General features: G+C 37.3%; 1 protein-coding gene across 2 annotated transcripts; it reads left to right on the forward strand.

Annotated features, from left to right (window-relative positions):
- The first annotated feature begins 1,585 nt into the window (after positions 1-1,585).
- Positions 1,586-7,386, forward strand: LOC112721292 (protein TPX2). 2 transcript variants are annotated; one of them, XM_025772363.3, is made up of 17 exons: positions 1,586-2,220; positions 2,444-2,608; positions 2,749-2,814; positions 3,344-3,485; positions 3,810-3,915; positions 4,247-4,297; positions 4,610-4,707; positions 4,807-4,882; positions 4,969-5,031; positions 5,195-5,281; positions 5,497-5,555; positions 5,651-5,729; positions 5,885-5,953; positions 6,058-6,120; positions 6,301-6,378; positions 6,694-6,782; positions 6,978-7,386. In XM_025772363.3, the coding sequence occupies exons 1-17, from the start codon at positions 1,992-1,994 to the stop codon at positions 6,994-6,996; spliced, it is 1,539 nt and encodes a 512-aa protein (XP_025628148.1). In that variant the 5' UTR covers positions 1,586-1,991; the 3' UTR covers positions 6,997-7,386. The 2 variants fall into 2 exon arrangements, with proteins under 2 accessions (XP_025628148.1, XP_025628149.1); XM_025772364.3 differs by lacking the exon at positions 6,301-6,378.
- Positions 7,387-16,346: the final 8,960 nt, after the last annotated feature.

The following is a 16,346-nucleotide window of genomic DNA, read 5'->3' on the forward strand; positions in this document are numbered from 1 at the left end:
ATCATCACTATCATCAGCTATCGTGGTGGGCTCCACATCATCATCATCATGGAGTGCATCCTCCACCCCATCCGGTATTCCACCTTCTCCGAAAATCAGAACCATAATAGGAGCCCCGGCCGTCGCAATCGCAACCTCCCCCAAGGGTCCAGTCTCATCAATTCCAGCGTCACCATTGCGGTTCTGATTAGCTGCAAAGGATAGAGATACAACTAAAATCGAGATTCTATAAAATAACTTTTTCACCCGTTTCATGCCATGCAGCCCCAGTCTCTTGAGTATAGTATTCTAAAATTTAGTGAAACTTGTCAAAAGTTTGAGGAAAACACTCAACAGGTCCTAATCAGTAAATTTAATTCCTGATCGCGTTTTTTTCTTAATCGACCCTCTATAATGTACTAGAACTAAAAAACTCTCATCATTATCCATTGTGAATCCCACTATGGTAAAAATTTCACGTTCAACTCCTATTTATATACGTCAGGTATATACTAAATCGAATTAACTCCTTTCGATATATATATATATATAGTAGAATTCATGTTAAATCGAAGTTAATAGAGTCGATTTACCATTAGCCAGTATTAGGTATAAATTGAATTCAATGAATTCGATTTACTAAGGGGGCTAAATTGAAGCTTTTTAATTCGATTTAGTAGTGTGCATATAAATCGATATCTATTGATCCGATTTACTAATATTTGTTCTAAATTTAAGTTTAAACACGAAATAAAGTAATTCAAATTTTATAGATTCGATTTACTATTAACAAGTCTAATTTAAATTCATTGGATTGGATTTACATAGAATTATGAAACGAGCATTTAAATAATATTTTTATATTTGAAAAATAAAGATAATTTTAAACTTGTTTTGGTTTATAGGGGTGAATTAGTCTAAAAAAAGAGCTTTAATTTTAACTAATTTACTATTTTTTTAAAAAAGAAAAAACACTGTACGTGTATAAATTAAATTGGATTAATTTAATTATACTTAAATTGAATTTATCTAATTTAATTTACATAAATTTATTTAAGACTAAGTATATTAAGATTCTAATGAAAATATTTGCATAATATTTATTTCCAATCAATTTAGTAACATAAATGGCCTCTTTTTACTGTAGGGGTGTGATACTTTTTTTCATTGGATTCTCATGTGTGAATTGTGAAAGGAGGAGCTAGAAATTATGAATTACTGACTGGGGTCCCCCCTTCCACAAGTGACTAGACAGCAGACACTAGGCAGTCACTGAGTGTGATGAGTGAGAATCTCTCATGGAAGCATATATTAGTATCGGCTGACGCAATCGCATCGAGAATCCACAATCCACAATCCGCATTACAATACAATGACCAACCGCCGAATTTGCAGGCTCTCTCTACGACCTGCCCCATGAACCCAACATGTTATCACATTAATTAAATCCTTAATCTAAATATATTAATACAATAATTTCAAATATCCTAAATCTAGTGTTCCCCCATCAAGGACCACTACACTCTACACAAACCAAATCAAATCGGATCGAATTCATTTATAGCCATATTATAAGATGTCACCTACACTTCTTCACCAAAATTTCATCTACACTTGAAGTTGCATCACAAAATTCCAGGCCATGTCGCAATAAAACAAAAGCATATATTTTGGAAAATGAAAAGACCAAAAAAAAAAAAGAATATTAGTATTAATAAAAAGCTGCAGTATGTCTCCCCTTTGTTCCCAGCTCGCAAGAGTAATGAATGGTTCCTTCCGCTTCACGACGCGCATTGAAATTTTCCTTTTTAAGAAATAAATAAATAAATAATGAGGCATTTAAAAATTAGAAGCCTTATTAGTAGTGATTAGTCAAATCCAGTCGCTACTGCTTAGTCAGCGTAAAATGAAACACTGGTGCGGAGATCATAACCCGCGTTATTAACTCGCTCCAACAACTCGCTGACACACAGCATAGAGATTGATAAATAGAGAAAGAGAGAGTTTATGTTATGAGTATGATTATGAAGATGAACACGGTGGTGACTATGATGGAGGTGGAAGAAGAAGAAGAAGAAGAAGAAGAAGAAGAAATAGAACATGTGTTTATAGCTCACGAAATAGACCTGGATTACGAGTTCGACGCGCCTCGCTTCTTCGATTTCACGCGCCCAGAAACTCCCGCCGAAGCTCAACGAGCTGAGCTTTGGTTCCAAAATGCTCCAACCTACCCTCAATCTCGTGCGTTTTCTTCCCCTTCTTATACATATTTTAATCATTTTTATTTTTATTTTTCAAAGTATATAATTTCGTTTCCTGAATGTTCATTCGCAAGCAGCATTGTGCGAAAACGACTTGCTTCAAAGGCGCGACCTTTTTATTTTCCCCCTTTTTTCTTTGCTTTATTTCAAAGCCTTTGTTTTATTCACAAAATTGTGCTTTTATTTTTGAAAATCTGGTTCAGCTTTCGTGGCGAAGCTAGTGGTGAGAGAGGGGTTCGTCTTGGAAGATGCTAGCGACTCTCTAAAATCGAAGATTCTGGAATTTGCGACCAATGTAGATGATGAGAAATCTAGTGTTGCTTCGGCGATGGAATTTTCGCTTACGGTTGTTGACGACAATGATAATGGTATGCGTCAAGGTCGTTTCGTTTGGTTTTCGTTTCTCTTTCGTAGTGTTATTATCATGGCTATGGTGCATTGAAACGACGTTGAACTCAAGTTGCTAAGTAAAATCTAAATATTTCTATATGCTCAAAATTCTTATCAGGTTCGAAAGCACATGGTGGCATTCTGCATAGTGATGCTACGAATCATCCACTTGAATTACCTACAGGTAATAAATTAATAATCGGTGATTTGATATTTCTCTGATATTTGTAACTGACTTGTCAAATTTCCAGAATATGCTGATTAGTTTCACGATTCAAGACTAGGATTTTTGCATCACCTATTTTCGTTCTTCAAAGTCAATTTATAATCTGAAGTTCACATAATATCGTTATGCAATGGATTGAGGTTTTTTTTCTTTTCCACCATGTTTAGTTCACATAGCAAAAATGGATCAAATGATTCCCGATTAAAAGTATAATTTTAACCAGAATTTCATGAAGAATATTGGTGGTTGGGACCATACTTTTAAGCACTTAATCGTAGAGGCTATGGTAAGAAGTTAAGAAACATAATTACCAAGAAAGAGGTTAAGCTGTTTGGCTTAAGCACTTTATAACTTTCTTCTAATCTTTAGCAGTAGCACAGCACCATATGTTGTTACATTGCTTTTGTTATTTATAATATTATGCATTTGGAATTATCTGAACTCGTTTATTCCCTTTTACTTGACATGTATTTGTGCCTCTTTATAGGACATACATTTTCCAGTAAGACAATGAGCGATTCTGTGAAATCCAAGGTTAAATCTGCTGTGCCTAAAAGATCAACTTTAATGAAACCTACAGCTTGTCAGTTGGCCAAGCAAAACCGTTCCCCACAAAATGTTGGTTCGAGGTAATATTTGGATTACCTATACTTTTTCATAGTTAAATTGAAAAGAAAAAAATTGGGTTCCATCCTAAGATAACATGCCACTGCATTCTCCCACAGGATCTCTTTATTCTCAGCAGGGTGCATTATGTCAAAATGCTACCTAAGTTGGATGGATATGTTATTGTTTATGAAGTCACTTTTTAGATAAGTAGGGCAATAGGAGTATTACATTTGTTCCTTAGCTTTTGCTCGTTGCTGTATGGCCGTAACTATATGATATGATATGTAATTCATGGATTTGAAATGAACCACGTATCATTATGTTTACAACTCTTATGTTGTCAGATTTCAAAAGCTGCTAACTGCGGATGGAAGAAATTTATCTACCTCTTCTGGAGCAGAAAGTCAAGCTGCCAAGAGGCAAAAATTAGAGGGTGGTCTCTTGTGCAAGGTCAGAAAATTGTTTTATTCTTCATGCACTGATTTTCTAATATGCGAAGAAGATGCTGTTCTCTTTGTTTGCTAGAAGCTCTTAGATAAATTTTGTTCATTTTCTTGAGTTAGATATGGTGTAATCTTATGTAAACTTTTCTTAGCATGGTGTTGCTTTTGTATGCTTTGGAAATGCTTTTGGGCTTTATGTGAGAGCTTAGTCAATATTTTCATGGGTAATGATATAATCCATTGTAATGTAACATGGAACATAGATGGGGCTTAACAATTTATTGACATAATTTATTTTAGACGACTTGGTAATGGTTACTATATCTTCTCTATGGTAGGTTAATGATGTGAAGCAGCATACCAGTTTTGTCCACAAGGCACCTAAGAGGGTATGAATTATAAAGCTGATGGCTCAAAAACTTCACTCTCTCAATTGTTTTTATATGACAGCATGATACTCATATTTTAATATTTTATATAAAATATATTATTGACTATTTTTTCTTGCAATAAATCTATTGATGAGTGGAAATTTGTTAAATAAGTAATTGTTAAGGGAATATCCACTGTTTAACTTAACTGAAAAAAGGGAATAGCAAAATCATTTTTAATCCTTCAACAAAGGAATCTTTTTTAGTTTGAGGGGTGGAAAGAAGTTCACACGATGGAACTGTCTACATTACATTTGTATGTTGTGGCAGGCTGTAACAGTTGAACACAACCTTTCTTGTTCCAAGTTAAAGCTCACCGTTCCTAGAGAACCTGATCTTAAAACAGCACATAGAGCACAAAGGATAAGGTCTGTTGTTGACAACTTGACATGTAGTGTTCAAAATTTTGATAAAGATAAATTTTCTTCCTGAGATATTAGACTTAAAGAAATACTTGTGCTTTGCAGATCCAAACATGCTGTTGAGGCAGAGAAGGTGATAGTGGCTGCCCCCAGATTCAAAGCACGACCATTAAATAAAAAAGTTGGTGCTTGCTATAGATATTATTGCTTTCGGTTAATTTTGGTTCACTGTTTCCACTTTCTCCTCTAATTATGTTTGTAATCTAGATTCTTGATGCTCCAATATTGCCACTTCCCAAACGGAGCACTCCACGACTGCCAGAATTTCAAGTAAGTCCAAGTTTTGATATTTTCTTTCTCAATTTGCATTCAAATTTTCCACCATTTGTTTCATCATCATGGAGGAATATATTTTTAACTAACAATTAATCTGGAAATCAAGTTTTTTATGCATTATTTATATCGAAACTTGGGTTTAATGTTTACTTTACAGGAATTTCACCTGAAAACTTGTGAGAGGGCCATGCAACACAGTTATGCTACTTCATCATCTTCACCTCACTGCAATGATTCTGATAAGGTGAATATAGTTCATACAATTTTAAGTTGTAACATTTTCGTATTTCTTATTTTTGTCACATTGTGATTGATGTTCAATGTTTTACATTTCATGTAGTCTATAGGAGAAAAGCTGGTTATGAATAATTCGGGTTTTCTTGTATATTCTTGCTGTTACAAGGTAGATAGATATGTTTGATCTTTGAGAAACCAACGTATCTGCCTATCTGGTTGCAGGGTTTGGACAGACATGCTGCTGTTACTACTCTAGAAAATAGAATCAGACACTTTAGAAGGTAATGAATGCCTTGATCAAATGATAAATGTCCATTGTAACTTGACAATGCATGAGACAATGGTACTAACTACAAATTACTGTCTCTTTACATAGGCCTACAGCCATGGGTACACCAAAGTATGATGGATTAGATTTTACTCATAATTTGAAAGCTCGGCCTCCTAACAAGAAGGTATGAGCATGATAAACTTTTGGCAAGATACATGGAAAGCTTTTGTTACCGGGAAGGAAACTATGAACTTGGGCATATGGGTTATCTATATCTATATCCTTTTGGTGTCCAACTTCTGAGTTTCCTAAAACAAGTTAAAATATCTCTGAATGCAGATACCTTTGAATAAAGGAGATAATATTTGTCATTTCCAGAACAGCAAGAAGGAAACTACAGTGCCAATGGTGAGCCATGCAGTTTCATTGGTTTTGTGTCCCCTAATGTTTCCCCTGCCTTGCCCAGTAGAATTTTTTTTCTTAATATCCCATCTATATTCAATTCTATGCAGGAATTTAATGTTTACACTGACAAGGGGGTTCAGTGTAGTCCGCCAATTGAACTCTTTAACAAGGTGAGTTCATAGTTTTTTGTGCAGACAGCCCTCGTTTCTTCTTTGCTGCAATTTAATTATTTTTCAGTTACCTATTGCTCGTATAAAATTTTCACTGCAATCATTTTGGTTACTCAAATACTCTATATATTGAATTCAATGCCCACAATTCTCAATAATTCTCATTTATTTAAATGTCAGCTGTCCCTGACATCTGAAGCCCAGCCAAATAATGGGTCTCAATTGAAGTTGCCTCAGCACTCTGGGATGTGCAGAAAGGTTTCCCATCTATAACTTGAATTGTGTGTGATGATGACCTTGGATTATTTTTCATAGCATCGAGTGAATAAATTGATTTTTTTGAGCTAGAATTCAAAAGAAAATATATTGAATTATTTTAATCCTGAGCAAGAGGTAATAATGGTGATACTGATAGTGTAGCAGTGTCTGAAAGCACATGGCTTCTTTTTTTGAGCGTTTGCTTTTCGTATCTGTTTCTTCTTTTTCTATTTTTATTTCTTTTCCTTTTCTTTTTTTTATTAATGAATATTTGTATTGATAATTACTCATCATGTATCTAACATAATGATGTAGGAAAAACGTTATATGTTTGGGACGAAGCCAATCCATAATAGAAATGGTGGTTGCATCAGTGAAGCTGGTACACTATTGAGTGGAAGGAGGTATGCATTATTGACTTCACTATCCATGTCCTATACTAGTTTTCATTTTTTCCCGTCAAAAGAACTAAAAAAGAAAAAAGAAAAGTTGTTTCATTGATTAAGAACCCAAAGTAAAAATAATTATTGTTCATATGTTGGAGTTTTCTAAGTGGAGAAAACCTCAGTGTGGTAACTCTTCTACCTGAAATGATTCAGGAGCTTGGGAATTCGGTGACACTAAATGACGAGGCAATATGCACAACCAGATTTTGTTATGGGCATATTTGAAATTTTGCTCCTAACATGAAGCTCAATGGTACATACAGGCTTAACAACTTAGTTGATAGATCCATTACCATAAACAGAATTTTAGGAGATTAATGTTAGAACTTAGAACAGAAATTAGCGTATTTATATATATAACTTGTAAGTTGTATCCTCTGCAACTGCCCACTGGATCTGTGGATCATATTCAAAAAAATAAAAAGGTTAAGGAAGTGTTGTATAGGCATTAAGCAATAAGCATATTCCTTTTTGTGGTAGTCTATGAAGCACTTGTACGGTTGTACCTACATGGTTATTATAGTATAAAATTAGCGTAAATCAAAAGTATTACAAGACAGAAGTACTAATAACATAAATTCTAATAAAAATATTAAAAATACCAATTTTTTTCCACGTTGAGTAATACCTCAATTAATTCTTTTAAGATTTTTGTGGCGGACTAATCAGACGGAAACAAAATATACTTGGAAGAACCAGTTGATATGTAGCTGCTACTACTATTGCTAACACCAAAATTAAACCACTAATGTTGATCTTGCTCATATTGCACTGCTTCCATCACAAAGTTCACTCAATTAGCTTTAGAGTTCACATACATTCTTTTGCAAAATGCAAGCAGAAACAATAAATATATGGAGATTGATTAAGCAAAAGTTCAGCCAAAAAATTGTGTTCTGGTTTAATATAGTAGAATTTTTATGTTCAAATGTTAACATTCTCATTATATATGCAATGCAGTCTGTAACTTAAATCATCACATCTGTAACTTAAATCATCACATCTGAGTGACTATGCAACACACATCTGAGTATGACTATGCAACACATGTCCTCTTTTTTAGACTGTTGTTATGCACTCCACCCAAAATTGAAAAGAAGAGTTTTTGATTTGTGAATCAACTTCTTTAGCATTGTCATTGTACTAGAAGTTTCTGGTACGAGTTGTGATATGGATCGGGGACTTGCAAATTGAGGTGGTTGTCGGATTATCTGGCTGGAACAATGGGAGGTAATACCTGCAAAGACATTCCGACGCTCAAGTCATAATGGATCTGAAAGGTATAACGTGTGTAGAATGAATGAGGTATCTGAGGGGGTTTTGGCTCCTTTTTATTATAGTTAGTGGTAGTTATCTCATCTTATCTTATCTGGCTAAGATAAGGGAGGTATTCGAATTCAAATGTTTGTTAGAGATTGGAAAGATTGGAAGGCCGATTTGAGCTGTCATCATCTTATCTTATCTGGTTAAGATAAGAGAGGTATTTGAATTCGAATGTTAGGTTTGGATATTGGAAGTTATTGATCCGTCTTTGGGTCGTGAGGATAACCCAATCTTGAGATTGCCAAGTTCGGTGACCGTTTCGAGGAAAGACTCGGAGATCGGATCCGGAACAGTTGCCTCCAGAGCATGAGAGCATGCTTGCTTGGTCTCAATGCTGAGTTGTTGGGGAGCCCGATTCACTGTAGATCGGGAGACTGTGAGGGGTTTGGAAAGGACGTAACGTCAATTGGCGGGATGTTGGTGAGTTTCGCTTTCCTTGGAAAGTCATTAGTTTAGACCTTAACGCCGCTTTTGTTGACGAGTTTAGTTTTCTATTATCGGAATGCCGTGAAGGGCCTGGAAAGGGCGTGACGTCATCCTGCGCCGATTGGCAGGATGTTGGTGAGTTCGGCTTTCCGCGAGTTGGAAGACCGTCAGCTCATGCTTGCTATGTGTGGCCTTTTGGGCCGTTATTGTGAACTTATTTTAGGCATCTTGGTGGGTCGATTTCAATACTTTGCTTATTTAGTTTATTTGGATATCCGTTTTGTTGGCATCGGAGGTGATTGGTTGCTGGGGGTAGTCGTTTAACTTATTTGGATATCCGCCTTGTTGGATTTGTGGGTGATCGATCCTCAGGTTACCATTTTTTGTTATTTGGATATATGTTTGTTCATTTGGATATCCATTCTACTGGCCTCGGGGTGATCGATCTCCGGGCCGCCATTTATTTGGATATCCGTTCTGTTGTTCTCGAGGTGATCGATTCTCGGGCCACTGGGTTTTATTATTTGGATATCCATTTGTTATTTGGATATTCATTTTGTTGGCCTCGGGGTAATCAATCCTCGGGTAGCCGTTTATTTATTTGGATATCCATTTTGTTGGCTTTGGGATGATCGATCCCCGGGTCACCGCTTTTTGTTATTTGGATATCCGTTTTGTTATTCGGATATCCGTTTCATTGGCCTCAGGGTGATCGATCCCCGGGTAGCCTTTTATTTATTTGGATATCCATTTTGTTGGCATCAGGGTGATTGATTTCCAAGTAGTCGTTTGGATTTTCGTTTACTTATTTGGATATCCGTTTTGTTATTTGGATATCCGTTTTGTTGGTCTCGAGATAAACATTCCTTGGATAGCCGTTTACTTATTTGGATATCCGTTTTTTATTTGGATATCCATTTCGTTAGCCTCGAGGTGATCGATCCCCACTCTTTGTTATTTGGATATCCATTTCGTTGGCCTCGGAGTGATCGATCCCCGGGTAACCGTTTACTTATTTGGATATCCGTTTTTATTTTTGGATATCTATTTCGTTGGCCTCGGAGTGATCGATCCCCGGGTAACCGTTTACTTATTTGAATATCCGTTTTGATTTTTGGATATCCGTTTTGTTGGCCTCGGGGTGATCGATCCCCGGGTCGTCGCTTTTTGTTATTTGGATATCCATTTCGTTGGCCTCGGAGTGATCGATCCCCGGGTAACTGTTTACTTATTTAGATATCCGTTTTGATTTTTGGATATCCGTTTTGTTGGCCTCGCGGTGATCAATCCCCAGGTCGCCGCTTTTTATTATTTGGATATCCGTTTTGTTATTTGGATATTTGTTTCATTGGCCTCGGGGTGGTCGATGCCTGGGTAGCCATTTACTTATTTAGATATCTGTTTTGTTATTTGGATATCCGTTTATTTGGCCTCAGAGTGATCCAACCCCGGGTCGTTATTTGGATATTCGTTTTGTTATTTGGATATCCGTTTCGTTGGCCTTGGGGCGATCGATCCCCAGGTAGCCGTTATTTATTTGGATATCCTTTTTGTTGGCTTCGGGGTGATTGATTCCTGGGTAGTCGTTTACTTATTTGGATATCCGTTTTGTTGGTCTCGGGGTGATCGATCCCCAGGTAGCCATTTATTTATTTGGATATCCGTTTCGTTATTTGGATATATCCGTTTTGTTGGCCTCGGGGTGATCGATCCCCAGGTAGCCATTTACTTATTTTGATATCTGTTTTATAGGCCTCGGGGTGATCGATCTCCGGGGATTTCCGCATTTAATTCGTGCCATCGGACGGGACAATGCTTTTGAAAAAAATGAATTTCATTTGAGATTTGGGCCTCGTAAAACCTCCCGATGTGGGTAGGAAAGAGTTCCTGGTAAGAAAATATACGATTAAACAACCTAAGCAATAAATGAAAGTGAAAAAGATAAAAAATAAAGCATAAAGAGATAGTCTTAAACGACCTCGATCTTGTTGCTTTGGAAGGATGTTTCTACGTATAGTAGCACCGTAAGTTGGTGGCATTCTAGGATCTCGGGAGCTCGGTCCCGTCTAGTCTTTCGAGGATGTAGGCTCCTTTTCCGATTATCGTCTTGATTCGGTAGGAACCCTCCCAGTTGGGCGTGAGCTTCCCTTCTCCGGGAATGGGGGACCGATGTCGTTTCGTCGTAAGATGAGGTCTCCTGGTTTGAAGTTTCTTCGTATCGTGCTGTGATTGTACCTTAGGCTTATTCTCTGTTTTAGGGCTAGATCCCACGGGTGTGCTATGCTCCTGACCTCGTCTGCGAGGTCCCGCTCTGCTTCTTCGTCGTTTTCTTCCCAGTTTCTGCGCAGGCTGGGGTCTTGGCGTGCATCGAGGTTGGCGAGGAAGATGCCTGCTGCGTCTCGGGATCTCTTGCGGAGAGCCAAGCTGGTGTTGTTGCACTCTACTACGAATTTCCGATCCCCGTGTATCGTTCTGATGATGCCGTTATCGGCCTGGAATTTCATGATTAGGAACTTGGTGAAGATGACGGCGGATAGGTCGTTGATCGTCTTTCTTCCGAGGATGTTGTTGTAGGCAGTGGAGTCCTTGAGGACCACAAACTTGGAGAGGATGGTCTTCTGTTGGTGATAAGAAAAAATTAGAACGAAGGATAGAGGGATAAGAAAAAGACAAAGAAAAGACGCAACAGAAACATAAAAGGATAGATAAATAGGTTTTTTCCTATTAGACCTCTAAGAAACCTGTTCTTAGCAGCCTAGGTTGTAACTCCCTAATTATCCTAAGTCTTACCTCATGCCGTAAAGCAAATGTTAATCAAAGGTTACGATAATTCTAAGGCTTATACATAAGTATATATAGAAGGAATAATAATTCTAGATGCCCAATGAAGGAGTAAGCTCAAAAACAGAGTTTCAAAGCGCAAACATTCACACGAAGCTACAAACTTAAGGCGCAAGGTAAAGATACAAGATAACAAGATATAAGTATATAAGAGAGTATAAAAATCATAAGGAACTAGCCTCATACCCCGGAGTTTAGGTCGACTATTCAATATACAGACATATAGTGTTTTGAAGGTTAAAACAGCATATACAAAATATCTTTCTCAAAGTAGGCCTCTAAGGCAAAGTAAATACAAAAGCGAGAGAACTACTCAAAATTCAAAAGACTCAAATGAAATAAAGATCCTCCGCTCTGTCACCATCAAGTAACTTACCGAGGTGGGTTACGATCTGAATCGGAAAAACAACAACAAAGTATGACATGAGAATCGAAGGTTCTCAATATGGTAAAAGAACCCATTAATGTAAGATGTAAGACCCTGGGACGCCAGAGGCAATCCTAGAGCTTCATACCAAACAGATATCCAAGCTTATCAAAATAAAAATAACTTAAACCATAAATAATAAATAGGGTTATCTAAACTTAGGGGATTTCTAACTAGTACTAATCACACCGCTGTATCCCACAGCTTTCACCAACCTAACCTCCATGCGGTTCTATCGCCACCGCCTACCAAGCTTCCTCAATCCCAGAAGAAAACACAAGTAATATAGACAAGTAAAGCACAAGTAAAGTACATTTACAACAATTAGAACAATTAGCAAGTAAACATGTACTTCATTTAGGCATAACAGAAATTAAGAAAAGCAAACAAACAAGTAGAAGATGCATATGATAAATGCCTTTCCTATTGGCTCGTGATATCACTTGTCGGTCTATAAATGCCAACCCAACACATCCTTTCGGATGTAGCCTTTTCTGCCACGCCAGAGATATAGTGCCCTGCACACTCATGCAGCAGAGAATCTGCTATGTCAGAGATATATTGTCTTGCACACTCATGCAGCAGGGAGTCTTCCACGCCAGGAATATAGGCCTCACACACTTCATGCAGCAGAGAAGGAGACAACAACAACTACTCATGCAACAGAGAAATATGCTACGCCAAGAATATAGGCCCCGCACACTCTCATATAATCCAATAATTTCATCATTCCTTTCCAAGTTCTCAACTCATCATAACCATCACCGGTTTTCAACTTCTCAAAAATCTCTTCAACCATACACTTCACAACTCAACACTCACCACTCAAGCTAGAAAATTACACAAACCTTCCAAAACCTATGTCACCGGCTCTAAACTCATAACTAAGAATACTCTTTTTATTCCTTTATCATTTTCCCCTTAATTCAAGACCCTAAAACTGACAAAAAGGTTTTAAACAAGTGTTATAGAAGTTTGCAACCTTGCTGGGAAGGTAAAACGGTTAAAACAAGGTTTTCATTGAAAAATAGGGAAGTGTGCGTATGCATAGGGTTGTGCGTACGCACGTCCAGAAGAGTTTTCCTAACTTGTGCGCGCACACGATGTTGTGCGTACGCACAACTTGCAAGATTCATAGGGTGTGTGTGCGCACCAGAATGTGCATATGCACGTTTTCAAAGTTGCACAGGGTGAGCGTGTGCACAAGACTGTGCATATGCACAAGTCCAAATATAGCCACTGGTAAGAGCACGCGCACAGCAGTGTGCGTGCGCACACAAACCAGAAATCACAAATTCTACAAAATCACAGAATTCAGATTTTTGACACCAACTTCCAACGATCATATCTTTTTCTACAAATTTTCAATTTCTACGAAATCTATACCGTTTTAAAGCTTTAAAATTTAATCAATTTAAAAAACTGTAGCTCAAAATATGATCCGCCAAAGTTGGCCTAAAACCCATTTTTACCAAAAACACTAAAAACTCAAACTTCACAAAAACTCTCAATTTAAACCAATTCAATCACATTTCAACCATACCAAAACAACCCAAAAATTCATACCAACACTTCTTCAACCATTTTCTCAATCACACAACCTTCTAAACCATTCAACAATTCTAAATCCAACCTAATTCACACATTACCACTCACCATTCCCATCAATCATCAATGTTACATATTTCCAAATTTCCATCCAAATAGACACATTATCATCAATTTATCATCATCAATACTCATAATCATTATCAATTATAATTACACCAACATTCATCATATTATCATCAAAGTCATACTTTCCCACATAAAACTCATTCAACCTTCATCATCATTATCATCGATCATAATATTCACATACAATTAATCATACACCCACATCATTCAATCCTATCTTAATGGCCACTAGCTTAAGTATCCAGAAATATTACATATTACATAGAAAAAACTGAAACCATACCTTGGTCAATTATCCTCCACGCACAAAACCACTAAAAAGCCAAGACAACTCCAAAAAGCACCAAAGCTTAAACGAACAACACATATATCACCAAAATCAAAACCTAGAAACCACAATCACTACAAGGGTATATGAGGAACTTTACCTTGTCTAAAGGGGATTGGGTCAAAGCCCAACAATTACTCGGTACTAGAGTTCACTTAAAGAACCAAAATCACAAAATCTACTCAAATACTATATCCAAAAATGTGAAATCTGTTAGGGATGAAAGGAAGAGTATGCAATTCGAGTTCTTACCTACTTTGTTTAGCTAGAATTGAAGAGCTCAATGAGAGCTTTGTGTGGCCACAAACAGCTCGTCAATCCGAGCTCCGAATCAAAAGTAATGGAGCTTTGAAGGGGGAGATGAATACACTACAAGGATTTTGCTCATTTGTGGAGTTTTTTTTCCTGTTTGTGGGGGTTTCAAACCTCCACAAAAAGAATCGTGGCAGTTTCGAAAACCCCCAAAATTGGAGGTGCCACGCAAGGTTCGAAAAACCGGACTGGTCATCAAACCGCTCTAGTTACTGGTTTACTGGTCCAACCGGTCTAACCGGTGGTTCAACCGAAACAACCGTTTTAAAATAAAATAATAAATAAATTATAAATAAACATCTTAAAATATAATTATAGTATAATATAAATATTAAAATAATTTTTAAATTTAAAAAACTACATTAAATGTCATCAATCAAATTCTTATAATCTTATTAATATACAAACTCAAGTTAAATAGTATAAAGAAATATCAAATATTAAATGTCAACATAAAGATTTATCAATCATCAAAACCTCAAGATGTTCTTATGAGTTTCTTTTTTTCCTGAGAAAGACAAGGTTTCCCCTTGTCCAAGGCACCAGCGACCAGTATTCACCTCAGACAATTCTGGAACATGAGTAAGCTCTTCACCTCTATGATATCTATCATTAGTCTTTGGAATTCTGAATCTAAATTTAACTTTTGGTTTAACTTGTGTAGCCGAATAATTTGGCTGGGGGATTTAAATTATCGGGCAACCCTTTCTTATCGTGCGGCGAAAGCTCTTGTTGAGATACATAACTGGAAGGACTTGTTAGATAATGACCAAGTATGTTGCTTTCTTTTTCCCTTTTGCTCCTTTCTCAAATCTTAGCTTACTCACCATTTGATATCTTTTGCTTTCAGCTGCGAATAGAGCAGAGGCAAGGTCGAGTAAGGGAAAATATACTTCCCTCCCATATACAAGTATTCAAACAACTCAGGCAGGTATGCAGGAGATGGAAGACATTCAAAACAAAAGAGAACTCCAGCATGGTAGTGTTCTTAGTTCTTACCACCATCACCTGTATCAATCAGATAAGTGGTTAATGAAAATACAAAACAATCAAAATAATGCATGCTTTTTTTCTCAAGGTGTGATAGAATCTTATGGCATAGGAGAGGCATTCACCAATTATCTTATGTTCATGGGGAGTTATGATTCTCTGATCATAGACCTGTGTATAGCATATTCTTAGCAGAAGTTGATCAAAGAAGCTCTAGTGGCCAAAACATTTCAGCAAAACCAGTTTTCAGCATTCTAAAACCAGCAAAACCAGCAACTACAAAACACTAAAATCTGCCTACACCATTAAGCATTTAGCACATTATGAAACATTCCAAAACACTAATTCTTCACCCAGCAAAACTAGCAACTACAAAACAAAGCCATTAGCAAATTTGAACAAAAAAATTAGGAGCCATCAGCAACTAGTAAACCATAGTAACAAACTAACAGAGCCATCAGTAAACTAATAGAGCAATCGAGCCATTGAGCAATTAAAAAACAGTCACACTAAAACAGAGTAACAAAATAACAGAGGGAACGAGCCATCAGTAAAGAAGAAGAAGACCGAAGAAGAAGACCAAAAATTAAAAACAGTCGCACTAAAATGGAACAAAAATTGAAGAAGAAGACCGAAGAAGAAGACCAAAGAACAACAATTTCAGAACTTCAAAGTTCAAACCAAGAAGAAGACTGAATAATCAGTGAAGATGAAAATGAGAAGTCACTAACCTGGATTCCGTGCCGAGAAGCATGCAAAGATGAAGACGACGTGCCGCGCTACTGGGTTCCAGACACGGGGGAGAGGAAGAAGCAGCGGCGCTGACGACTTGGGGACGGCGGCAGCGCTCTGGACCTGGGAACGGCGGCAGCGATGAAGGGCTAGGGTTTCCCTTGGCAGCGATGAAGGACGATTCACGAATGATTGCGGAAGAAGGGGGGTTTGGCTCACGAAGACTTGGGCTTGCTTTAGTTTTTTTATTTTTAAATCAACAAAATGACGTCACTTTATCCGAACCGGTCGGTTACCGGTCCGGTCCAACTGGCTGGTTCTCGACCGGTTCGACGGTTTTTTAGCGGTTTTTCTTTTAGCGGTTTTAGAGGGAGGATCGGACCGCTTACATCATCGGTTCCCAGTTGAACCGGTTTGACCGGCTGATCCGGTCCGGTTTTCAGAATCTTGGTGCCACGAGCTCCTC

This window comes from Arachis hypogaea, chromosome 11 (genome assembly GCF_003086295.3).
Source record: "Arachis hypogaea cultivar Tifrunner chromosome 11, arahy.Tifrunner.gnm2.J5K5, whole genome shotgun sequence".
Classification (NCBI taxonomy): Eukaryota; Viridiplantae; Streptophyta; class Magnoliopsida; order Fabales; family Fabaceae; genus Arachis; species Arachis hypogaea.

Excerpts from the sequence above, each read along its gene's own strand:
- LOC112721292 (XM_025772363.3), top strand. The coding sequence starts at position 1,992 with ATGAGTATGATTATGAAGATGAACACGGTGGTGACTATGATGGAGGTG. Across the intron at positions 2,221-2,443 it reads TCCAACCTACCCTCAATCTC|CTTTCGTGGCGAAGCTAGTG; the intron begins GTGCGTTTTCTT and ends AATCTGGTTCAG. Across the intron at positions 5,032-5,194 it reads CACGACTGCCAGAATTTCAA|GAATTTCACCTGAAAACTTG; the intron begins GTAAGTCCAAGT and ends TTTACTTTACAG.